Source organism: Physeter macrocephalus, chromosome 12, assembly GCF_002837175.3.
Source record: "Physeter macrocephalus isolate SW-GA chromosome 12, ASM283717v5, whole genome shotgun sequence".
Classification (NCBI taxonomy): Eukaryota; Metazoa; Chordata; class Mammalia; order Artiodactyla; family Physeteridae; genus Physeter; species Physeter macrocephalus.
The window spans coordinates 56,084,766-56,110,837 of NC_041225.1; the positions used below are offsets into that span (position 1 = coordinate 56,084,766).

At 33.5% G+C, this 26,072-nt stretch overlaps 1 protein-coding gene across 2 annotated transcripts in view; it reads right to left on the reverse strand.

The window, feature by feature from the left end:
- SOS1 (SOS Ras/Rac guanine nucleotide exchange factor 1) overlaps positions 1–26,072 on the reverse strand; it is a 153,568-nt gene that overhangs the window by 52,877 nt on the left and 74,619 nt on the right. The window contains exons 3-8 of one of the 2 annotated variants that reach the window (XM_024118564.3): positions 20,619–20,750; positions 18,439–18,603; positions 15,413–15,622; positions 12,529–12,672; positions 4,288–4,398; positions 4,115–4,213 (exon numbers count right to left, since the gene is read on the reverse strand). In XM_024118564.3, coding sequence (XP_023974332.1) covers positions 4,115–4,213; positions 4,288–4,398; positions 12,529–12,672; positions 15,413–15,622; positions 18,439–18,603; positions 20,619–20,750 — 861 coding nt within the window. The remainder of the gene's footprint in view (positions 1–4,114; positions 4,214–4,287; positions 4,399–12,528; positions 12,673–15,412; positions 15,623–18,438; positions 18,604–20,618; positions 20,751–26,072) is intronic. The other variant, XM_028497117.2, reaches the window with a different exon arrangement.

Here is a 26,072-nt window from a genome sequence, read left to right on the forward strand (position 1 = left end):
GGATCAGCCTAGGAAACCAAGGGAAACTTGATGGAGAGCCAACATTTGAACAAACTCTTTGACAAGCAGGAATTTTTCAGATGAAAGGGGAAGGTAGAAATAGAAGAGAAATTCCAGGAAAATAGAAAAAAAGAAAGATATGGAATCCTGAACAGATTTGACATATCCAGAGCTGCTCGGAAATTTTTTATGGCTAAAGCATAAGGTAAGTAACATCAAGTATTGAGAGACAAGGCTGGAGAGGGGCTAAAGAATTTAGACTTTGTGTCCCACTTCACAGGGCACCAACTGCACTTTTCAAACTGGGAGTTCCAAAGACCATATAGGAAACTGCTACAGTAACCCAGGAAAGACATGCTGAGGGTCTGGACTAAGGCAGTGTCAGTGGAATGGGAGAATAGACTGGATTCCAGAATCATTTCTGGAATCAAATCATGATGCTCTGCTAATAAGGGACTGAGACGAATCAAAGATGGTACTGAGGCTTCTGGTGAAGGGATCTGAGCTGATCAACAAAGAAATGGAATACAAATTTGGGCAGGCAGGAGAAGTGGGGAAGTGGTGAAAGGTGAAGGTAGTAAAATGTTAGTTTAAGATACCTGCAAGACAAGAAGAAAATTTTCTAGCAATGACAATACTCAGTATTTATATTTTTTACTGCATATGAAGTACTTTTACATACGTTCTCTTGGTTGACAGAACAACCCAGTGAGATAAGAGCATTTCACAGATAAGAAAACCAGAGCTCAAAAGGTGAGGTGACTTGTTACAGGCTACTCAGCTAGTAGGCTACCAGGCTAGAGTCAGAAAAAAAAAATCAGAGTCCTATCTAGTCTTTCAAAAGCCACTCCATGCCATAGATAAATTATGGTTAGTTTCCAATTGTCATTGATGTCTTAGCATTTTGCTGCTTCCAATTGAGCTGATTTTATTTAATCATTGTTGAGTCCAGAATCACCTAGTCCACACTGGCACTTGAAGTTATGACAATACCCAGAAGAAAAAAATTTAGAGTTAGTGAGAATCACGTTACTGGAAAAAATCTTAGACCATTAAGTGTTAGAAGGTCTTTCAGTTCTTCTGATGGAGGAATTCTATGATAGGTTCCCAAAGTAACCTCCAGAAATACATTACAGTTTCAAAGGGTTCCATGGTCTAATTAATTTGGCATTAATTGCTTTAGATTGCTTTATTGCACAATTTCACAAAGCCTTTAATATTCTAATGTACACTGAAAATTTCTAGGAGTATAATTAAGGATATAGTGTTCCCCAAACGTATCTGACCACTGAACATTTCTCCCAAACATTTTTTTCTTTTTGGCTGCACTGCATGGCTTGTAGGATCTTAGCTCCCTGGCCAGGGATTGAAGCCAGGCCCTCAGCAGTGAGAGCATGGAGTCCTAACCGCTGGACCGCCAGGGAATTCCTTCCCCCAAACTTTTAATTTAGAGTATCTTATGGGACTAGCATTCTATAGAATACACTTTGAAATACTACTCAGTAAAACTATTTAAGCAACATACCAACAAATACAAATTAAAGATAATAAATAAAAACAGTACATTAGTGCTGAGGGAATGCAGAATAAAAAGGAGGGATGACAATTGGTGGAATTAATTGGGCAAAGTTTCCTGCTCAATATACTGTTAATTTTGCAATGAAATTTAGGCAGTAATATGAACTAGGAATACATGTGCTTACCAGTAGAAATCTTTTAAATTGCTGATTGATGCAATTATAAAATAAAAATTGGGGGGACTTCCCTGGTGGTGCAGTAGTTAAGAATCCGCCTGCCAATGCAGGGGACTCAGGTTCGAGCCCTGGTCTGGGAAGATCCCACATGCTGTGGGGCAACTAAGCTTGAGCGCCACAATTACTGAGCCTGCACTCTAGAGCCCATGAGACACAACTACTGAGCCCATGTGCTGCAACTACTGAAGCCCACGCGCCTAGAGCCCATGCTCTGAAACAAGAGGAGCCACCGCAATGAGAAGCCTGCACACGGCAACAAAGAGTAGCCCCCGCTCGCCACAACTAGAGAAAGCCTGTGCACAGCAATGAAGACCTAACGCAGCCAAAAATAAATGAATTAATTTAATTTTAAAAAGTTATATTACCATAACTTATAATTTTTAAAAATTTAATTGCCTATACTTTGGGGAGTATATAATTAATTTCTCTTATACTATTAAGATTTATAAAATAAAAATTGGGGGGACTTCCCTGGTGGTGCAGTAGTTAAGAATCCGCCTGCCAATGCAGGGGACTCAGGTTCGAGCCCTGGTCTGGGAAGATCCCACATGCTGTGGGGCAACTAAGCTTGAGCGCCACAATTACTGAGCCTGCACTCTAGAGCCCATGAGACACAACTACTGAGCCCATGTGCTGCAACTACTGAAGCCCACGCGCCTAGAGCCCATGCTCTGAAACAAGAGGAGCCACCGCAATGAGAAGCCTGCACACGGCAACAAAGAGTAGCCCCCGCTCGCCACAACTAGAGAAAGCCTGTGCACAGCAATGAAGACCTAACGCAGCCAAAAATAAATGAATTAATTTAATTTTAAAAAGTTATATTACCATAACTTATAATTTTTAAAAATTTAATTGCCTATACTTTGGGGAGTATATAATTAATTTCTCTTATACTATTAAGATGGTTAAGTTTTATAGTCTTCTGAAACTTCATCAAATCTTCTTGTCCTTACTTATTAATTAATGACTGCTTCAAGGTTTCATATGGCCTTTAATCCACCAGAATTTCATTGTAGTCTCAGGTAAAAATCTCATTATTACAGATTCCATTATGAGGAAGGGATCTATATAATAAACTTGTTTGCAAATGTCCCATTCTGAGGTTATGATTTGTCATAATGAATTTTTATAAAGAATGATTTTACACACCAAATGCTTCCTCTTGATTATCCTCTTAAAATAATCATCCTGTATTACCGAAGACCATAAATGGTATTCTGTTTGCAGCCTAGAACAGAGAGCTAAGAGCTCCATAATTCTGCCTGGTGACCAAGTCCTTTAACTTCCTTAGTCCTTTCCTACTTCAAACATTCCTACTTAACAAATCTAACTGAACTCCAAATTACTATAATGTAGAGAGACCTGGGAAAATGGAAGGAAAATGTAAGAATCTGAGTTCCTCCAGTTTACTAAATTCAGGCTTTCTATTCGTTCATTGATTCATTATAGAGAGCCTTCATGTACTCCTGCAAACCATAAATCTGATTTCTAATAATACATGCTTCATAACAAAATCATGATATTAAATAGAATTTTTCTTTAATAAAACATTCTTTTAAAAACTAAAGAAATAATAATAGTATTAATGCATGTCTTATTTTGTATTTATGGGGTTAGTTCATTAAATAGAATATCTTTATTATCTCATTCATTATTTAAAATTTTTGAAAAAAATTTGATTTTTTTTAGGACATATTATCCATAATCCAAAGCAGACATCATTAGATACATAAGATATTTAAAAGTAAATCACCTGGAGCTACACTATTGAATTATAATTTATACAGACTAAGGTTCCCTTTTCCCTAGTTAATTTCAGTGCATAATAGGAAAAGAGGGAAAAAAAGCACAACCTTTTCTTTTTTGGTGCTTTTTAAATTGAGTATTTTAATCAAATGGGAAATTTTTACTAGGATTACTATAGTCCACTGCTTCTAAAGTAACAGTAAGCAGTTTTATAGACACAGTTACAAACTTAAGCTACGAAAATTAGGTGATTAATCTTCTCCATTACTTTGGCATTATCCCCACACTGGTTCCTTATTCTAAGTCCCTGAATCTGCTGAGGTCCCAAAATGGAGACTTGGATGCATAAATACAAGGTTGTTTCCAAACATTCAACCATGTAAACAAAAAGTAAGGGCACAAGATAAAAATATCTGATGGTTGCTTTAAAATTCACTATTGAAACTGGAGAAAATATGCCACTCTTCTGTAGATTCATTTACATTTGCTTCTTAACTAGAAAAAGAAAATAGATACAGACATGTTCAGGAGCGCTCACATAATGATTCACAAATGAACTGGTAAAAAACTGTAACACACCTGAATATTTTATAAGTAGAAGAAAGTTTTCTTACCTTCAGAAGTTCAAAGTAATGTAGACAGTGGTAAACAGGGGCTAGAAGTAGCCTGGGTAAAACATACTGAACAGCTTCTTTGAAACCTTCGCCTATTGACTAGAAAACAAAGTGATTTAATTTTTAAGTTTACTTTTCAGACATCATATACCTTGATCTAAAAACTACTATACCTGCAAATAGAGTGCCGCTCCAGGCTTTGATAACTGACTAAGGAAACGATCATGAAAACCAGGTCGTAAAATATCTCGAGCATATGATTCATATGGATCAAATGCCAGTTCCTTAGAAAATAAAGAAGGCAAAACATAAATAATCTTTCTCCAAGGTAAAGTATAAATGACCTACCACCATAAACACAAAAAGATTAAATTATGGGCACACCTATGCCTGCACAATTATATATTTCTTTTAAAGCCTCTAAACAAAATTACATTGCTATTAATTTTAACAGAATAAACCTAATATTCTCAATTAAAGTAAATCAATTCTTTCTGATGAGTAATGGGATTCTTACATGTTATGACACCTCTCATGAAAGGGTTCTAGTAGAGTATTATCAACAAATATACTCAAAAGAATGGGGGCATTTTTAGATCTGGAAAACTAAGTGTAGCCTGAATAATAAAGAACATAGATATCCACAACCAGGTAAAGTATAAACATTTAGAATATTGGTGCCAGACATTGATTTTCTCATGGTTATTTCTTGTTCATAGACTTACTTACACATTCTGCAAGCCAGAGGTAATTGTTTATATCACCTAAAATTCATTGGCACATTTTTCACAAAACAATTAAATAAAAATTTAATCCAAATTGCCAAAAAATTTTACCATCATCAATCATTAATAAACTAAACAATTCTAAAGGTTAGAATCTACTGGTTTTGATGATTCCTGAGGAAAAAAAGAGTAGGTATTGTGATTTTATCAGAAGGTAGGATTTCTACCCTCCGCCATCCTGTGCTCTATTCCAGGTAAAAATAAAAAGCCAAAAACCCCAAACTATTGTGAAGATGGTGTCATAGATTCTAGCAAGAGCTCATTTCTATGAAGGGTAATTCTAGAAAGAGGAAGAGGACATCTAGTGGAGGACTGCAGAAGAATGAAGTTAGGAGTGAATGACAGAACAAATGTTTATTTTAAAATTACCCTTAATGTTGTTTCTCAGACTGTTTTCTTTAAGGAAAGATTCAATAATAACAACACAAGATCAGAAATCAGAAGACCCCAGTTCTGTTCTCTGTGAAATGCAATATGGGATATAAAGTTCCAAGTCATCCTAAATTCCTTGAGCCATTTCAATTCCTTCAACTGTCTTCTCAACTGAAAATTGCTGTAATAATATAACAATGGAAATTGCAGTCCATTGCAGATCTTACAGGAATGGATAGTAGGTTTTCAACAATAACAGCAGGAGGGAGTCAGGTTATGAATAGACTGGATGGGAGAGAGGAATAAAAATGTGATTGGATGCTTATATCTTGGGTCTCTTGAATTCATGAACTTATATATAGAGCAGGTAATGTTTGTCCTCCTCCCCTTTCAATAAACTCTAATTTATTATAGAATTTTTATGACAATTACACATATAAAGTAAAGACTATACAGACAGTGTAGTGGCTTAAAAGCATGACTCTAGCATCAGAGAGACCCAGATTCCACTTCTGATTGTACTACTTACTAGCTGTGTGACCTCTGACAAACTATCAACATTTACTCTCTCTAAGCCAAGTTTCCTCATTGGAAAATGTAGATGATATCTACTTCAAGGAGTTGTTTTAGGAATTAAATGAGATACACGCAAAGTGCTTGCAATAGCGTATGCACATAATAAGCAGTGAATAAATGGTATCTAGTATTATTATTCTAAAATAGCTAATTTCAAGAGAGAAAAAAAATTGACAACTAACTGGAAATCCAAGCTCTTAGTACGTAGTTTTATTCTTAAGGATAAATTTGTAGAATTGGCAAGCATTTCTAAGAATCCTCGTATAAATTAATAGATGATATTATGATCAGTTTACTGGTTAAATGCAATACTTATAAGATTCATTTTTAAATTTAATTACTGATACACACAACTGTGTATTAACACTATTCTAAACATACAGAAAAGTACAGAAAACAGTTTAACAACCATATTCACCATCTAGCTCAAAAAAAGCTCAACATTTTATAACACTTCACCTTTTTTTTTTTTAAAGAAATAAAACAATAAAAGATGTAATTGATCCTCCTGGGCTCCCTTTCAGAAGCTAATTTCCTCTCCTGCTAATTCCCAGAGGAAATCACTATCCTGAATTTGAATTTTATTATTTCCAAGTATATTTTTATATCATAATTACATACGTATCAAGAAACAAGGCAATGTTTTCAAATTTTATATAAATATTGTAATGTACATAATAACAATAAATTCTTCTGCAATTTGGTTTTTATATTCAAAGTTGTTTTAATGATTTATCCAATTTGATTCATATAGTTCTTTACAGTTCATTTATTTCAAACTCTGTATAATATTCCACTGTATAAATATATCGTTTTTTAGGTAAATTTTTTACTCTGAGATAATTTAGATTCACATGTAGTTGTAAGAAATAATATGGAAAGATTCTGTCTGTCTGCACACTATCCAGTTTTCCCCAGTGGTAGCCTCTTACAATAGTACAATATAGTGCAATATCACAACCTGGCCATTGACATTGATGTAGTAAAGTATAAAATATTTCCATCACCACAAGGATGGCTCTTGTTGCCACCCTTTTATAGTCACACCTTCCTCCTTCCCATCATAGCCTCTTTAGCCCCCAGCAACCACTGATCTATTCTGCATCTCAATAGTTTTTTCATTTCAAGAAAGTCATATAAAAGGAATTACACAGTATGCAACCTTTTGGAATTGCTGGATCATACAGTAATTCTTTAAGTTTTTGAAGAACTGTTTTCCATAGCAATTGTACCATTTTATTTACATTCCCACCAGCAAAGTTTGAAGGTTCTAATTTCTCCACATCCTCTCCAACACTTGGTATTTTCCTTTCATTTTAAAAATTTAATTCTAGCCATCTTAGTGAGTGTGAAGTGGTATTTCATAATGGTTTTGATTTGCATTTTACTTATGACTAATAATGCTAAACATCTTTTCATGTGCTTGTTGCCCATTTTTATATATTCTTTGGAGAAATTCCAATCAAATCCTTTGACCATTTAAAAACTGAGTTGTCTTTTTTGTAAGAGTTCTTTATATACACTGAATATATCAGATATCATCAGACATATGATTTGCAAATATCTTCTCCCATCCTATATGCTGTCCTTTCCACCTTTCTTTTTTTTTTTTTTTTTTTTTTGCGGTATGCGGGCCTCTCACTGCTGTGGCTTCTCCCATTGTGGAGCACAGGCTTCGGACGCACAGGCTCAGTGGGCCCAGCCACTCCGCGGCATGCGGGATCTTCCTGGACCAGGGCACGAACCCGCGTCCCCTGCATCGGCAGGCAGACTCTCAACCACTGAGCCACCAGGGAAGCCCTGTCCTTTCACTTTTGATGGTACTCTTTGAAGCACAAAAGTTTTATATTTTAAGTCTAAATTATGTATTTTTTTTCTTTTCTCACTCATGCTTTTGGTGTAATATTTAAGAATCCTTTGCAAAGTCAAGGTCATGAAGACTTAGCCATGCTTTCTCCTAAGAGTTTGATAATTTTAGTTCTTACATTAAGTCTCTGATCCATTTTGAACTTGTGTTTATATATGGTGTGAGGTAAGGAGTTCAATTTCATTCTTTTGTGCTTCTCATAACTTTATGTTTTTGTGTGTGTGTGTGTGTGAACAAAAGTTTAAAAATTTTTATCTCTTCTTTTATGGTTTGTACTTTCTATGTGTTCTTTAAGAAACCCTTCCTACTTCAAAGTGATAAATATATTCTCCTGTATTTTCTTCTGAACTTCTAAAGTTTTGCTTTTCATTTTTAGATTTTATTTAAACTACTGAGAATTTTTCCTGTATGATGTGAGCTAAGGAAGGAATATTTTCTTTCCACATGAAAAACCAGTTTTGACCCAGCATCATTTATTAATTAGTTATTTCTCTACTGATTAAAATGTAATCTCTGTCACATATCGTGTGTATGTGTATTTTTTTCAGGGTGCTCTATTCTGTTCCACTAATTGTCTATATCTACTAATACTGTGGCTTGTAATAAATCTTACAATCTGATAGGACAAGTCCCCTCAACTTGTTCTTCCTCAAAATTGTTATTTTTGTCCCTTCATTCTTCCACATGAATTTTACGATCAGCTTGCTGATTTATAGATTATCTGGGGTCAACTGCATCAATACAATATTGACTCTTTCCATGAACATGGTATTTCCATTTATTCAGATTTTCCTTATGAATATCATTATCTTATGATTTTCTTAACAAAAGTCTTGCATATATATGTTTATTGGGTTTATTTCTGAATACCTTATAGTTTTGTTTCTAGAGAGAATGGAGCCTTTTTCCTTTAATATTATACATTCACTTGGTTGGAACTGAGTATAGTAATGCTAGCAATTTTTATGTTGGTCTTTTATCTAGCAACTATACTGAACTTGCCTAATAGTTACAACACTATATACATTTTCTTGGATTTGCTGTGTAGACAATTATGTTGACTACAAATAGGACAATTTTGTCTTTTCTATTCTTTTTCTGTCTTTTGGCTAGTATCTCTATTAGAGTCCTGAAAAGAAGTAGTGAGTGGCATTCTCCTACAGCTTAGTCATTAAATATATCTTTTATAGGTTTTTGATAGATATCCTTTATTAGATTAAGAAAGGTCCCTTCTATTCCTACTTTGCTCAACATTTTAAAGAAATTCCTGAATGAATGTTTTTCTATGCTTTTTCTTATTTGTTGAGATTTTAATGTTAATGTGAAATATTACATTAACTTTTTAAAAATTTCAAACCACTTAAGAGTAAACTTCCTAAGATATATCATACTGGCCACAGTTTTTATTTAGATTATAAACTGATTAATTTTACCAGTTGTGTCAGTATGTGAAAGTGGTTCATATTTTTTTCTTGTATTACTCTTATCCAGTTTTGATAATATATGTATTGATATATAATCCTAAAAAACTGAGTTGCCCTTTGTGTCCCTATTTTTTATATTCCTTATGAATATATTTTTTGGTTTTCTTAACAAAAATCTTGCATATGTTTATTGGGTTTACTTCTGAATACCTTATGGTGCTATTTCTAAACTGAATAGAGCAGGGGACAATTTTCAAAAGAGTAAGATTAACTGTTTCTTGAAGACTGGTAAAACTCCTAACACTTATTGTATGCCTCATGTCATTTGTTGAAACATAGATTTGATTATTCAATTTTTAATGGTTTTTAAGTTAATTAGGATATCTATTTCTTAAGTCAATTTTCCTATTTTATATTTTTTAAAAAGTTAACCACTCCATCCCAGTTCTCAAAAATTTTCAAATGGATCTCAGCATTCCTGATTTAAAAAGTTGCAATCTGTAGTTATAACTTTTTCTTCCTAATATTTATGCTTTTCCTTTTTTCTTCCTTGATCAACATTATTAGAGGTTTTGTTCTATCTGTTGTGTGCTTTCTAGTTCATTAATTCTGTTCTTCTATTACTTCCTTTATGTTGTTTCTATTATTATCATCTCTCAAATTTACCTTATCTTTCCTGTTTCTTGGATTGAAACCTTTACTCATTTATTTTTAGTTATATCTACTTTTTAAAATATATGTCTAAAACTGTAAGTTTTTCTTTATGCATTGCTTTAGTTGCATCTTACAGGGTTTGTATATAGTACTTTCACTTCTGCTCAATTTCAAGTATTTTGTAATTTTCATTGTCACTGCCTCTTTAATCCATGAGATATTTAGAAATTCATTTTTAAGATTTCCTAGTATTTTAAAAACTTTTTATTGTGATTTCTAATTTCATATAGTCAGAAAAGATGGTTTGTATGCTATTATGTAATATTTGAGACTTCCTTTTTTATCTAATACTGTAACCAATTTTTGTAAATATAACTGGTATCTTGAAATGAATCTAGAATCATCCATATATACATAATCAAACCTGTTCATTTTCTTATTTTAACTTCTATAGCCTTAATCTTTTTTCTGTTTGTGATAGAGATGCGCTACAATTTCCTATCATAATAGTAAATTTTTTTCCATTTCTCGTAATTCTGTCAGTTTCTATTTCTTATATTTTGAGGCTTTATAATCAGGTACACATACATTCATGACTGTTATTATCTTCATGACATTGTCCCTTTTCCTATTTAGGTAGTGTTCCTCTCTACTCTAATATCCTCCCCACCAAGCTTACTTTTCCTAATTATAACAATTGATATTTATATACTAGCTTCCCTTTATTTGTTTTCATATGTTGACTTTTCAATCCCTTTAAATATTTCTGTGGTTCTGTTTTGGGTGTGTCTCTACAAGCTGCAAAAAATGGACTTTTAAAGATAAAACATAAGTACTTTCTTTAAATAGGCGAGTTTCATCAGTTTACATATACTGAGTTACTAACATAGTAGTATAATGTAGTTGGATTTATTTGTATCATATTACAGTCAGCCCTCTGTATCTGTGGGTTCCACATCTGCTGATACAGAAGGCCAACTGTACTATGCCATTTTAAATGAGGTTACTTGAGCATCCACAGATTTTGATGTTGGAGAGGGGATTTCTGGCACCAATCCCCCATGGATACCAAGGGATGACTGTAGTTTGTTTTCATTATCACTGTTTTTCTTTACTTCATTATTCTTTCCTATTATCAGTGGAAAAGATTAAAAAGTGTTCCTACAGTTCTTGTACATTGTAAGATATAGGTAGTATTTCTATTGTTTTGGTGATTTTCCTAAATGTTTTAAAATCAAATATAGTTTGTTATTATCTATAAATTTGTCTAAATTTTAAAGAGAGTTTACAGTTGTTCAGTTTTTCTTATCTTCTGAATACAAGCCCATTTTATGTGCTGAGAAGTTTAGTTTACCTTCTCTTTTAAATTAAAAAAAAAAAGTTTGGTTTTTAAAATATTCAGTAGCTTGGGCTTCCTGGGAGCACAGCAGTTAAGAATCCGCCTGCCAATGCCGGAGACACGAGTTCGAGCCCTGGTCCAGGAAGATCCCAAATGTCACAGAGCAACTAAGCCTGTGCACCACAACTACTGAGCCTGCGCTCTAGAGCCCGCAAGCCACAACTACTAAGCCTGTGCACCACAACTACTGAAGCCCACGCACCTAGAGCCCATGCTCTGCAACAAGAGAAGCCACCACAATGAGAAGCCTGTGCACCGCAACGAAGAGTAGCTCCCGCTCTCCGCAACTAGGAGAAAGCCTACGCGCAGCAATGAAGACCCAACGCAGCCAAAAATAAATAAATAAGATAAATAAATTTATAAAAAAAAATTCAGTAGCTTATAAAATTTACTACTACATTTCTCAGCATTATTAGTTCTTGTATTCCTCAACTTTCCTCTGAGTACAACTTTCCCTCTTGCTGAAGAACATCCTTGTTTTTGAGTCTAGTTATGTATATTCCTTTTCTTTTTATACTTTATGACTTCTGTATGTTTGAAGCAACACTGAGGGGCTGTAGTGAAGCTTAAACTTAGCGTATTATTTTGCCTGAAAGTCTTAAATTTTTTGTTTTACAAACTCGACCCTGAGTTATAATAAAAGATATAGTTGATTTTGGAATGAGAACAAAGCAAGAGCTAGAAATTTCAGAATGACTATCAATGCTAACTTATAAGGGCTAACTCAATATTTTAGCACTTGAAATATCAAGGAGAAGGTTACCATTTTTGAACCCTATGATATCTGAATCATCTAGGTCCTGGACTTGATTTTTCTATTCACTTCATCCCTCCTATTCTAAATAATTATGCACAGTTACCATATACTGAGTAGCTGTATGAAGCTGGTTAGCTAAGTATTTCAAGAAAGTTATTTTATTTAACTTTCAAAAAATCCTGAGTCCTATTGTTATCTTTCTTTTACAAATATAGATAGAGAGGTTTAGAGGTGTGAAGTACATGGCCCACGGACACATACAACTACTAAGTAGCAGATTTTAGACTGGAACACAAGTAGTTTGACCTCCGGTCCAAGTTCTGTGGCCTCTTCATTGATAAGATAGCCAATTAAGTGTCAGCTGTGGGATCTGTTTTTTATAATGATGAGAAGCTACTTTTTCTAAGTTTTGTGATATAATGGAAACAAATGTTGACAATGACCCTTTGAGGAAGAGGCAATATAGTTGTGTAGTCAGCAGTTAATATCTATGTTAGCTGGAAACAAGAATTCAGATTCCAATTTTAATTCAAATGTCAGGCCTTCTAGATGCAGACATTTTTGGTGTATAATTACTTACCTCTGCTAAGTCTTCAAAGCAACTTCCTACTAATGGATGGGGACTGCCTTCATCTGTCATTTCTACAGTATCTTCTATATGGCCCAGTAACTTTACACTAAGTTCATGTATATCCACTATACGACTAAATATATTTTCTACATCCTGTTGGGATGAAAAACACATTAATTCAGTTAGGTTGTATAATAAAACAAATTTTGAGCCAATAAGTCATTTTATAATCATGAAATTTAACATGGCAGATACAGTGAGAAATTTTAACAACTTACAAATATAAGTAAAAGACAAAGAATTCCTTTGGCAATGAAGTATAGTTTGCAAAATACATTTCTCTAGGTCACTGGTTCTCAAACTTTTTGTTCTCAGGACTCCTTCACACTCTTAAAAATTATTGAAAACTCCAAAGGGCTTTTGCTTACTATATTAGAAATTATTTACTATCAACATTTACTATATTAGAAATTAAAACCAAGAAAATTATAAAACATTTAACTCATTTAAAAATAACAATAAAGAGTTCTTTTAAGAAAAGTAGGGCTTCCCGGGTGGCGCAGTGGTTGCGCGTCCGCCTGCCGATGCAGGGGAGCCGGGTTCGCGCCCCGGTCTGGGAGGATCCCACATGCCGCGGAGCGGCTGGGCCCGTGGGCCATGGCCGCTGGGCCTGCGCGTCCGGAGCCTGTGCTCCGCAATGGGAGAGGCCGCAGCAGAGGGAGGCCCGCATACCACAAAAAAAAAAAAAAAAAAAAAAAAAAAAAAGAAAAGTATATTTTTCTAGAACAACCAAAAATCTTAGTGGGGAGAATGGCACTGTTTTACATTTTTGCAAATCTCTAACACCTAGTTTAATAGAAGATAGCTGGCTTTTCATGTATATTTCTGCATTCAATCTGTTGTGATACGTTGCTTTGGTTAAAGCATATGAAGAAAATCTAGCTTTACAAAGACATGTAGTTGGAAAAGGGAGGAGTCTATTCAAATAACTGTGGATACCCTTTTCTTTTTCTGCATAGTTTCTTGACTGAGATATGTCACGTACCATAAAATCCACCCTTTTAAAGTGTGCTTTCACATATTCACAGCCTGTTCAATCGTCACTACCATCAAATTCTAGAACATCTTCATCACCTCAAAAAGAAAGGCTGTATCCAGTAGTAGCCCTCTCCATTCCTCCCCTACACACCCATCCCCAGTCTCTGGCAACTACTAATCCACTTTCTATCTCTATGGATTTGCCTATTCTGGAAATTTCACATATATGGAGTGAATATCTTTTTATGATATTATACAAGTCAATAAATGGTAGCTTCTTAAAGGTTAGTTGCAACGTAGAATCTGAAACTATATAAATTTTGTACATTAAAATCCACTGGTCTATTTTGAACTTTGAATGGATGTTTTACCCAACTGTGATTTTGTAGTGGAATTGCTAGGTTGTATGGCTAGCTTATGGTTAATATTATATGAAATTACCAAATTCTTTTCCTAAATATTTATACCAGATTACATTCTCACAAGCAATGTGGGAATTTTACATTCCCAAAAGCAGTTGTTCCACATTCTTTTCAACATTCAGTATTGTCAGTCTTTTTAATTTTAGCTTTTCTAATGAGTGTGTAGTAGTGTCTCATTATGGTCTTAATTTGCATTTTCCTTATGACTATTAATGTTGAGCATCTTTTGATGTGCTTTCTGGTCATTGATATACCTTCTTTTATAAAGTGTTCAAATTTTTTGCCCACCTAAAATATCAGGCTGTTTTTCTTATTATTGAGAACTGCAAAAGTTCTTTATATATGCTGAATACAAACCCTTTGTTAGATATATGTAATTCAAACAGGTTCCTACAATCTGTGGCTTACATTTTTATATTTCTGACAATGCTTTTCAAAGAGCAAAAGTTTTTTTCATTTTAATGAAGTCTAATTCATTAATTTTTACTTTTATGGTTCTTGATTTTTGTGTCCTAAGAAATCTTTGCCTATTCTTTACCACTTTCTGTTTTTAAACAACTTTATTAAAATATAATTTACATACCATGTAATTCATCCTAAAGTGAACAATTCAATGGTTTTTTACTATATTTACAGATTTGTGCAACTCAAAATCTACTCCTTTATTTTTTAATGTCTGCTCATTGCCATAACAGTGAGTGAATACCAGTCTCAGCCTCTGTTGTGAGCACCACTTTTCCATCAGTCACCTGTGACTATGTAGCTACAGTTCTAGAAATTACTAGAATGCAACTCCCTTAGACAATCTCAACTGTTCTCATTTAGCATTTCTCCAGGACCCAATCAGGTTGGTTTAATTATTACCGTAAGATCAGTAGTCCCTTCTCCAATTTTCAGTTATTGGCACCTTCCTTTGAGCTCCCCAAAATACTACTGTCATACTTCTGTTTATGGTAATTACCACATTGTATTGCAATTTAATTTAAAGTTTACATTTCTTGTCTTGACTGGACTAAACTTGACAGAAGAAACAGTTTTTTATTCATCTTTGAATCCCCATTGCCAAGTATGGCATCAAAAATATAGGCAGCCCTGATGAAGTGTTGGTTCAACGATGCAAATGAGTCAAATAAAACATACAAATCTTCCACCTAAACAAGAGGTTTTATTCTTTGGAGTACATGGAAGAGTCTGTGAATTCATCTGTACTTACACAATCAGTCTAGTTTAGATTTTGTCTTTTAATTTCTGATGTTTAATTTATCAAAACTGTTGTAGCAACTTTATTTTTGATCACAGTCATGATAAATTAAATCCCACTACTTTAAAAAAATGGACCAATTAGCAATCATGAACTGTACAAATTCAAATTTGAGTGGTCATGTAAAATTAACAACACATGCAATGATATACATTTAATCAATGATACTTACATTAGCTGAAAACAATTTTGAATTGGAGACAAAGGGCTCTCTAAAAACTTTTATAATTAAATTAAGTTCCCTTATGTATTGTCGAATTTCTGCCATAAATGCTTTTACCAAATCATAATAAGTTTGCTCTCCTGAGGTGGAAGGCTCTTCATCAGTTAAAGATAATATATTTATATCTTCTACATCTTGATGAAACATATCCATCAATACCTACAGTCAGATAGAAAAAAGTATAATAAAATATGAATCTGTAGTCCAACTTGAAGTTAAGCACCCTAAGCTATTATTTGAATACAGTTCTTAAATGATAATAAGCAGACACACAATTACCTCTTCTTGGATATAATGTCATTTCCCCCTCCACAGCTTCTCTAAGACAAAATTCTACATCAGGTATCACAAACTGCCTCTTCCAAGTTCTCTGTCAATACAAGTATCTGTCTGTCTGTTGGTCTCCCTTGTTAACTGTGTATTACTTCTAATTTGTTTCCAAATCTTGTCTTGGATTTCTCTCTTAGTTTCCTCTGTTGCATAACCTTGACATCACCACTTCATTCCAGGGCCTCACATAATTCATATTTGAATAATTCCTACATTTTTTGGTGATTGATCAAAATAAGTCCTGTTTTATTTTCCAAGAAGTCTACTATTACTACTCTTACTAAACCTTATCTTTTCCCTCCTGTGAACTTCGACATCATTATCCCTATAACACAATAAAATATTTTATCTTGTATTACTTTCTGCTTGTTTCACAAATATAAGTACCCTTTCATCAAATCTACAGTCTCGTTCTATATTTCTTTTGCATCTCTTCTCTGTGTGAGCACGTACTACATACTCAGAAATATTTTATCAATTCATTTAAAAGTATCAAATATTTTATATTCATTGAAAAATATTTTAAAATCAAATACTCATTCATTAAAAAATTAAAACATTTGAAATCCTTCAGATGAGGTGATTTTCACATTCTGAAAGAACAAATATACTAAAATATATTTAAGTGGATTCGGCAATCAGAAAGAATATTCCGAATCAATAATAGTTGGAAAAAAGGGAGTGAGACACTTCATCAGAAAATATTTTCTTTTATGAAAACTCATTTTTATTAAATAAAATTACCGAGGCAGTACAGTGCAATGACTTAGACTCAGATCTGCAGTTCATGTCTAGGCTTTGAAACTTCTCAGAAAATTCTAGACCAATTTCTTTATCTCTCTGAACTTCAGTTTCCCTTTTATAAAATGTAGATAAGAGCATCTACCTTAGAGAGATATCACAAGGACCAAATGAGATAAGTTGCATATATGCTTAACTTTCAATAAATGTTTGCTCTTAACATAATCATAATAAAACCATACAAGTAGTATTTAAAGAAAGCTAGGCAATGAAATTAAACTCTCAAGAGTTTAGTACTGGGTTGGCCAAAAAGTTCCTTCGTTTTTAAGTAAAAATAAAAGATACATTTTTCATTTTCACCGAGAAATTTATTGAACAACGTATTCACCCATTTTGTTCCACTACCTTCTGCCATTTTTCAGGCAACTTCATAATTCCACCTTCCCAAAACTTTTTAGCTTTTTGAGCAGAGAACTGTTCCAGGTGCCTTTTATAGTCATCCAGGGAATTGAAATGTTTTCCATTCAGAGAATTTTGTAAAGACCGAAATAAATGGAAATCCGAAGGTGAATGTCTGGTGAATACGGCGGATGAATCAGAACTTCCCAGCCAAGCTGTAACAGTTTTTGCCTGGTCATCAAAGAAACATGTGGTCTTGTGGTATTGTGATAGAAGATTATGCATTTTCTGTTGACTAATTCTGGACGCTTTTCATTGAGTGCTGCTTTCAGTTGGTCTAGTTGGGAGTAGTACTTATTGGAATTAATCGTTTGGTATTCCGGAAGGAGCTCATAATAGAGGACTCCCTTCCAATCCCACCATATACACAACATCACCTTCTGTGGATGAAGACCGGCCTTTGGTGTGGTTGGTGGTGGTTCATTTCACTTGCCCCACGATCTCTTCCATTCCACATTGTTGTACAGTATCCACTTTTCATCACCCGTCACAATTTGTTTTAAAAATGGAATGTTTTAATTACGTTTCAGCAGACAACTGCAGGCGGAAATATGGTCAAGAAGGATTTTTTTCACTTAACTTATGTGGAACCCAAACATCAAAGCGATTAACATAACCAAGCTGGTGCAAATGATTTTCAATGCTTAATTTGGATATTCTGAGTATGTCGGCTGTCTCCCGCATGGTATAACGTTGATTGTTCTCATTCAATGTCTCCATATGATCGCTATCAACTTCAAATGGTCTACCCAACCGCGGAGCATCGTCCAGAGAGAAATCTCTAGCTCGAAATTTCCCAAACCACTTTTGACATGTTCAATCAGTCACAGAACCTTCTCCATACACTGCACAAATCTTTGTGTTTCAGCTGCATTTTCACCTTTCTTGAAATACAGCATAATATGCCGAAAATGTTGTTTTTCTTACATCTTCAATATTAAAATGGCTACACAAAAATTCACCAATTTTGATAAGTTTTTTTTAATGCACACTGAAATGACAGCTGTCACAATACAATCTAACAAAACTGTTTCGAATGAAGTTAAAGACAACTAAGCGCTACTAGAGCCATCTTACGAATGAACTTTTTGACCAACCCAGTATTTTTACATTTTCAAATATTCTTTTCAAGTAAATCCATAATCTTCTAAGTCTTCCAATCTAAATAAAAATTTAAGAAATTCACCAATAAGAGATTATTAGTTATTAACCCTACATGCAGCAACACATAAAAAGAAAAGCTACATGACATACTTAAACACATTTTAATACTATATATATAATACTTTATTTACATAAAGTGATATCTGGAGTTCTTGCCATAAGATTACTAAAAGTATGCCCTAACAAACAATATACAATTTTATTCTGACTGAGTAGTATGTTAGCACCCAGTAAGTCATGAATAAAAATTTAAGAACAAAACATATAGATCAGTATCCTACCTTATCAGCACACATTGCCACTTTAATATCTTGTTTTGTAATTTCATAATGCCGTATATTTCGCACATAATTCCCCACCAGCTTTAAAATGTCTGCAGAAATGTATTCTAATACTGCTACTATGTAAACAGAAACCTGGTGGTCAATTTTATAACCTAGGACCTCCTGAAAAATTAAAAGAAAAGCATGTTTAAAATTATTTACTATAAATTTGACACACTGATGTTTTAAAAAGTGTATACAGTTTAGCTTAACTTTTACTGAGGCCTGTGATTATCAACAGCATTTAATTTTAAGTAGTTCATCTATGAATAATATACATATCGCTATTTGAAAACGTAAACTAAGAAAAGGTAAGGCAAAATTACTTATGATCATGTAAAATACTTAAGAAGTACAGATAAGTAAATAGATAATCCCTAAACTAGTAAGGGAAGCCCAAGTTTGGGGGAGGGGAAAAATGCTCATTGTTACCTAATTCAGAATACCTGGAATTAACAACGAAAAATGAGGGTTTTTTCCTTTATGCAGAACAAGAGTTAATATATTATTGGTATCTGGGAATATCTACTATCCTTATACCTCTATCCTTCTTTCCAAAGGAACCTGGGCTTCCTAAAAACCCTAGTGATACATTCATTCCTGGTATCTGGGCTGTTTCTATGGAAAAAAATTCATGCTATGTCTTGCTGAACAACAGTGGTTATTAAGGGCATATTAAATAGTCCTATTATTAGACTTTAAAGAGAGCATGGGCTTTTGTGGGGCTGACCAATTCCTACAGGAAAATAAATTCTATTTTCTAAGCAATCCAATTAAGAAAAAAAGTCAAAATAATAAGTTTACTTATATATTTTATAACTTTAAATGGAGTATAATCTATAAAAATATTGAATCACTACGTTGTTCACCTAAAACTAATATAACATTGTAGATCAACTATACTTAAAAAAAAAAAAAGTTTACTTATAAGTTGGGAACAGGTTGCATTTACCTTTAAGAATATGTAAAAACGATTGTTTATAGTGATATGGATATATTAATAAATTGAAATGATACCCACAATTAGACCCTAAAATGCAACATTTAGAATCATTAATACAGCATGCACATACCTCAGTTTGTTAATTCTCTTAGAATATAATTCAATGTATGGCTATAAAAATCATGAAAAGAGAATTATAAAGAAGTGCAATGACTAACAGCTTAGTAATTTTCTATAACTTGAACTTACTTCCTCAGACCAGTTAGTAAGATATAGGTAGATATTTCTATTCAAACAACAAAGGACAAAACGTAACCTTTTGATAGTCTTAATCACCCAAGTGTTCAGCCTTAAATCTTGTACAAGATCAAACAGACTTGGATTTCCTAATGCTATTCACTTAGAGTCCTGTGAACTAAAAGTTGCTTAATCACTTTCTGCCTCAGTTATCTCATCTACAGAGTGGGGATGATAATAATGAACTCTGTTGAATAATAAAACTTAAAGATAATGTATGCAGCATTAGCATTTTACTTGTATTATAGTACACACAAAATTATTGATATCAGAAGTATTATTAAGGTTTTAATTATTATCATACCTATATTTTTGATGTGAGAGTTAATCAAGTTTGTTCATTGTATTAAATAAAAAAGAAATCACATTATTAGAGTTTCCAGCAGTTATTTTTTCTATTAGTTCTGGAGAGACTCAACTGACTGACTGACTAATATAAATGACAAATAGGACTAAATAGTATAGGTGATCTTTATGGAATTTTTGTTCAGAGATTACACATAGCCCTATGGCAGTCTCACAGAGGTCCCTACACATCTAACTATGTGAAGGATTTATAGGGACACTTAGGTCTAGCCAACAAAAAAAGGAGTTTTACAAGTTCTCTTTGAGGTTCTAGTAACATCTGAGATGAACAAAATCCACAATTATAACTTTTCTTAGTGCTTTCAATTTGCTTGATTATTAATGTTGGTATGAAATTACTTTAAGTCATGTTGTCCAACTTATAGTTTCCTATTATATCATCCCTCCCCATGACATAAATTCCTGGAAAAATTAAAATGAGAGAATGTCATCTTCAGTTGACTCTATTATCCATAAAACATACTCTTTGTGTTTGAAAATCATGGGTTTTATTTTGCTTTTAAAAGGCAAGGAGGCAGTATTTCAGCTTTACCTTTAACAAAGGATGAATTTTTTCTACTGGGAGAGATAAAGGGTTTCTTCGCTTCCTCTTTTCAATAGCCGACTGGGCATCAGCTATTGCCCACTTATCAATTGGATGAGGGAAACTTTTTTGAACACGTTCCTTGGAAAATAGGAAAATAACAACTAAGCAACAAATATATTAAATAGTGCTCTTCACTTACAATTTACTTTTAAAATCAAAGAATACCAAAAGCAGGCTTTTCACATGTAGTATAATTTATACTACAAACATACCTAAGCTAAGAGAAAACCATAACTGCCAATGTACTAGTTTCTTAATTACGCAATTAAGAGACTAAATGTTCCTTCTATTAACTAGGGGAAAAATCACATTCTGAATTTCAACTTCACTGTGATAAAGCTAATGACAAGAATGAGTAGACGCTATTTAAAATATTACTTATATAAAATTTCAAGCAACAAGACCTAAGCTCAAAAAGAAAATATCTAAATCCAGTTCTCATCTGTCCTTTCTTTCAACACCAATTACAAGCTAAAATAGCATTTTCTACTTGAAACTTCTAAGAATTTTTTCCTTTATCCATCATGCAAAGGTACTTGACTTCAAAACTATTTATAAATCATGGAAATCAAGGGTTTACATTAGTAACAACAACTTTAATACACTGTAGCTTATCATTAGAGTTTGAATCTTCCACAGGTTATTAATTTTTATCAAGATATTTCATTTTAATCCAGCAGTTATCTGGTTAGAATTTCCATTGAAGGTGAAAGAACTCATGTTAATGTAAAAGCTGAACTTCCCGACTTTAATAAACTTAATATAATTCAATTCAAACAAAAGGTACTTTCACGCTCTGAAGTTTTTAAAATCCACTTTCAGGATACCATAATTAAAACCAGTAGAGGTCGCTATTACACAATTTTAACATGTATTTTAAATTGCTCCATATTTAGTTAGTAATATATAAAAACTGTTTAACATCACTCCTGATTAAAGTGTAAATTAAAAGTTTTGTCAATTGCTACTAAGATGGAAAATGAAAAAGAGATTGCTATGTGATATTCTGTGGAGGGAAAGGAAACATTGATTCCAGGACATGTTAATAACAAATTTATAAACGGAAAATAGTTTAACCCATTCAAATTTAAGAAATTTTCTCTTCATTTATGTTCAAGGATAAGTCAGCTTCTAAATATAAGAAGTGATCATTTAAAATCTAATGACAGAAATTATTGTAGTTAAAAATGGAGTTTACAGGGCTTCCCTGGTGGCACAGTGGTTGAGAGTCTGCCTGCTGATGCAGGGGACACGGGTTCGTGCCCTGGTCCGGGAAGATCCCACATGCTGCGGAGAGGCTAGGCCCGTGAGCCATGGCCGCTGAGCCTGTGTGTCCAGAGCCTGTGCTCCACAATGGGAGAGGCCACAACAGTGAGAGGCCCGCATAACACACACACAAAAAAAAACGAGTTTACAAACATTTTCAAATGTCTAGTTGAAAAGCTATTTGCTAGGATGCTATACCCTCATATAATAAAGGCAATACAAAGGTCCGAAATACTGGGGGAGTTCGGCAGGTGAAAAAGGACTAAATGAAGGAGGAAAAGGGTGGAAAAGAATGTCCAAAACAAGAATTCTTTTCCTTTTTTCCAAGTCAATACTATAGACTTGATAATCCAAAAATGACAAGAGATTTAAGACTAACTTTACCATGATTCCCAATTAAAAATTTCATACTGATGGGTTTAACCCATGGTTAACTGAATAAATAGGTATAACCACGATTACAAACCTTCTAATAATATAGCCCTATGACTGACTAACATTTTTTTTGTGGGGGGGACCTCAATGCATAGTAAGAAATAGTAAGTTCTTAATACATTTTACATTACATCCTTATACATCACATACATAGTACACTGGAACAAAGTTTCATAAAACAAAACCTTCTTTTACTATAGGCAATGTACTGATTTTTCCTATTCATTTATAAAAATGTTAGTTGGGCATAAGGGGTGATGACCTAGAATCTAAAAAGCACTGGTGGATAGTGGTGATAGAAAGCAAGAGAATAGAACAGAAGCTGAACTCAATCTAATAATTCTAAATACAATTAACATACATCTTTGAAGAAAAATCATCAGTAGAATTACAAGGCAAACTGTAGGCACGGGTTGAGGTAGAAGAGAAAGAAAACAGAACAGCAATCCTTGCCCATCTCAATTTTATCAACCTAACTCCGAGTTTATCTATTGTTTTGAGAAAGAAGGGGAAGGAAAGTCAGGAATGCTAAAAGAGAAGGCAAGAAAGGGAAAATAATAATGATGAAGAAAACATTTTAAATTTACTTATTAGTGTATTACTGGACTGTATATTTATGAGGTAATAATACCAATTGTTTTGAGAAAGAAGGGGAAGGAAAGTCAGGAATGCTAAAAGAGAAGGCAAGAAAGGGAAAATAATAATGATGAAGAAAACATTTTAAATTTACTTATTAGTGTATTACTGGACTGTATATTTATGAGGTAATACCAAAGGTCATGGGAAAGATTAGTAGGGTCAAAAAAGATGCCTTGAATGTGGAAAGGCCAGACTGAAAGAAATACTTTGTCTCTTGTAGTGGCAAATTTAATTACAATTTTAGAGCAAAATAAAACTTACTTTTACAATTATCTTACATAATTTAAGGTAAAGAAGCCCAAGGAGAAATGATCAATGAAAGATTCATGAATTAACTAAAGACTATTACTTTTTCAAGATACTCTTTCAAGATGCCACTTTCAAGATTAATAGTTTTGTTTTACATTGAGAAACTCCACCTTGATTGATATTTAGTGGCTTTGGGAAAAATAAAAGATAGAGAGCTAGGTTTGCAATTCAGCTCTGTCTCTTATTAGCAGAACCTTGTCTTTTCCTTTACATAATGAAGGTATCTAAATAGACAATCTTGATGATCAATTCCAATAGAAACATTCTAGGATCTACAAAAATTCCTACACATGCATTTCAGTGTAAATATTCAGACCTGGAGGTACTTTTGAAGTGCTATTAATAGTAATAAAGGCTTAGAATGTGTAGAATTTATTTTTCTGTCTAGAAAGGTAGAAAATATTGTGAAATCACTTGGGAAATCAAAATGTGAATGGCAAACTTATTAGAAATTACAAAGGTTCTTTAGGATGTGAAGGAAAAAGAAAGAAACTTAAAGAAAAAATGAATGGGAAAGGAAAAGCAAACTTTTAAAATTTAAGGATTCAGCTCACAGGGGGAAAAAAGTCTAAGATAAAAGGAAGAGAAATAAAAGGGATCCAAATTGGAATAAAAGAACTAAAACTGTCACTGTTTGCAGATGACATCACACTCTACATAGAAAATCCTAAAGACACTAACAGAAAACAACTAGAGCTCACCAACGAATTCAGGAAAGTTGCAGGATGCAAAATTAATATGCAGAAATCTGTTGCATTTCTACACACGAACAATGAAAGATCAGAAAGAGAAATTAAGGAAACAATTCCATTTACCATCACATCAAAAAGAATAAAATACCTAGGAATAAACCTACCTAAGGAGGCAAAAGACCTGTACTTCAAAAATTATAAGACACTGATGAAAGAAATCAAAGAAGACACAAACAGATGGAAAGATATACTGTGTTCTTGGACTGGATGAATCAATATTGTCAAAATGACCATACTACCCAAGGCAATCTACAGGATTCAATGCAATCCCTATCAAATTACCAATGGCATTTTTCAAAGCACTATAACAAAATTTTTTAAAATTTGTATGGAAACACAAAAGACCCTGAAAAGCCAAAGCAATCTTAAGAAAAACAAATCTGGAGGAATCAGGCTCCCTGACTTCAGACTATACTACAAAGCTACAGTCATCACAACAGTATGGTACAGGCACAAAAACAAATATAGATCAATGGAACAAGACAGCCCAGAAATAAACCCACTCACCTATACTCAATTAATCTATGACAAAGGAGGCAGAAAATGAAAGATCAGAAAGAGAAATTAAGGAAACAATTCCATTTACCATCACATCAAAAAGAATAAAATACCTAGGAATAAACCTACCTAAGGAGGCAAAAGACCTGTACTTCAAAAATTATAAGACACTGATGAAAGAAATCAAAGAAGACACAAACAGATGGAAAGATATACTGTGTTCTTGGACTGGATGAATCAATATTGTCAAAATGACCATACTACCCAAGGCAATCTACAGGATTCAATGCAATCCCTATCAAATTACCAATGGCATTTTTCAAAGCACTATAACAAAATTTTTTAAAATTTGTATGGAAACACAAAAGACCCTGAAAAGCCAAAGCAATCTTAAGAAAAACAAATCTGGAGGAATCAGGCTCCCTGACTTCAGACTATACTACAAAGCTACAGTCATCACAACAGTATGGTACAGGCACAAAAACAAATATAGATCAATGGAACAAGACAGCCCAGAAATAAACCCACTCACCTATACTCAATTAATCTATGACAAAGGAGGCAGAAATATACAATGCAGAAACGACAGTCTCTTCAATAAGTGGTGCTGGGAAAACTGGACAGCTACATGTAAAAGAATAAAACTAGAACGTTTTCTAACACCATACCCAAAAATAAACTCAAAATGGATTAAAGACCTAAATGTAAGACCGGATACTATAAAACTCCTAGAGGAAAACATAGACAAGACACTCTCTGACATAAATCGCAGCAATATCTCTTTGGATCCCCCTCCTAGAGGAATGGAAATAAAAACAAAAATAAACAACTGGGACCTAATAAAACTTAAAAAGCTTTTGTACAGCAAAGGAAACCATAAACAAAATGAAAAGACAAAGTACAGAATGGGAGAGAAAACATTTGCAAATGATGAGACTGACAAGGGATTAATTTACAAAATATACAAACAGCTCATACAGCTCAATATCAAAAAAACGAACAACCCAATCAAAAAACGGGCAGAAGACCTAAACAGACATTATTCCAAAGAAGACACACAGATGGGCAAAAGGCACATGAAAAGACACTCAACATCACTAATTTTTAGAGAAATGCAAATCAAAACTACAATGAGGTACCACCTCACACCGGTTAGAATGGCCATCATCAAAATGTCTACAAATAATAAATGTTGAAGAAGGTTTGGAAAAAAGGAACCCTCCTACACTGTTGGTGGGAATGTAAATTGGTGCAGCCACTATGGAGAACAGTATGGAAGTTCCTCAAAAAACTAAAAACAGAGCTACCATATGATCCTGCAATCTCTCTCCTGGGCATATATCCACAGAAAACCTTAATTCAAAAAGATACATGCACCCCAATGTTCACTGCAGCACTATTTACAATAGCCAAGACATGGAATCAACCTAATTGTCCATCAACAAATGAATGGATAAAGAAGATGTGATATATATATATATATATATATATATATATATAT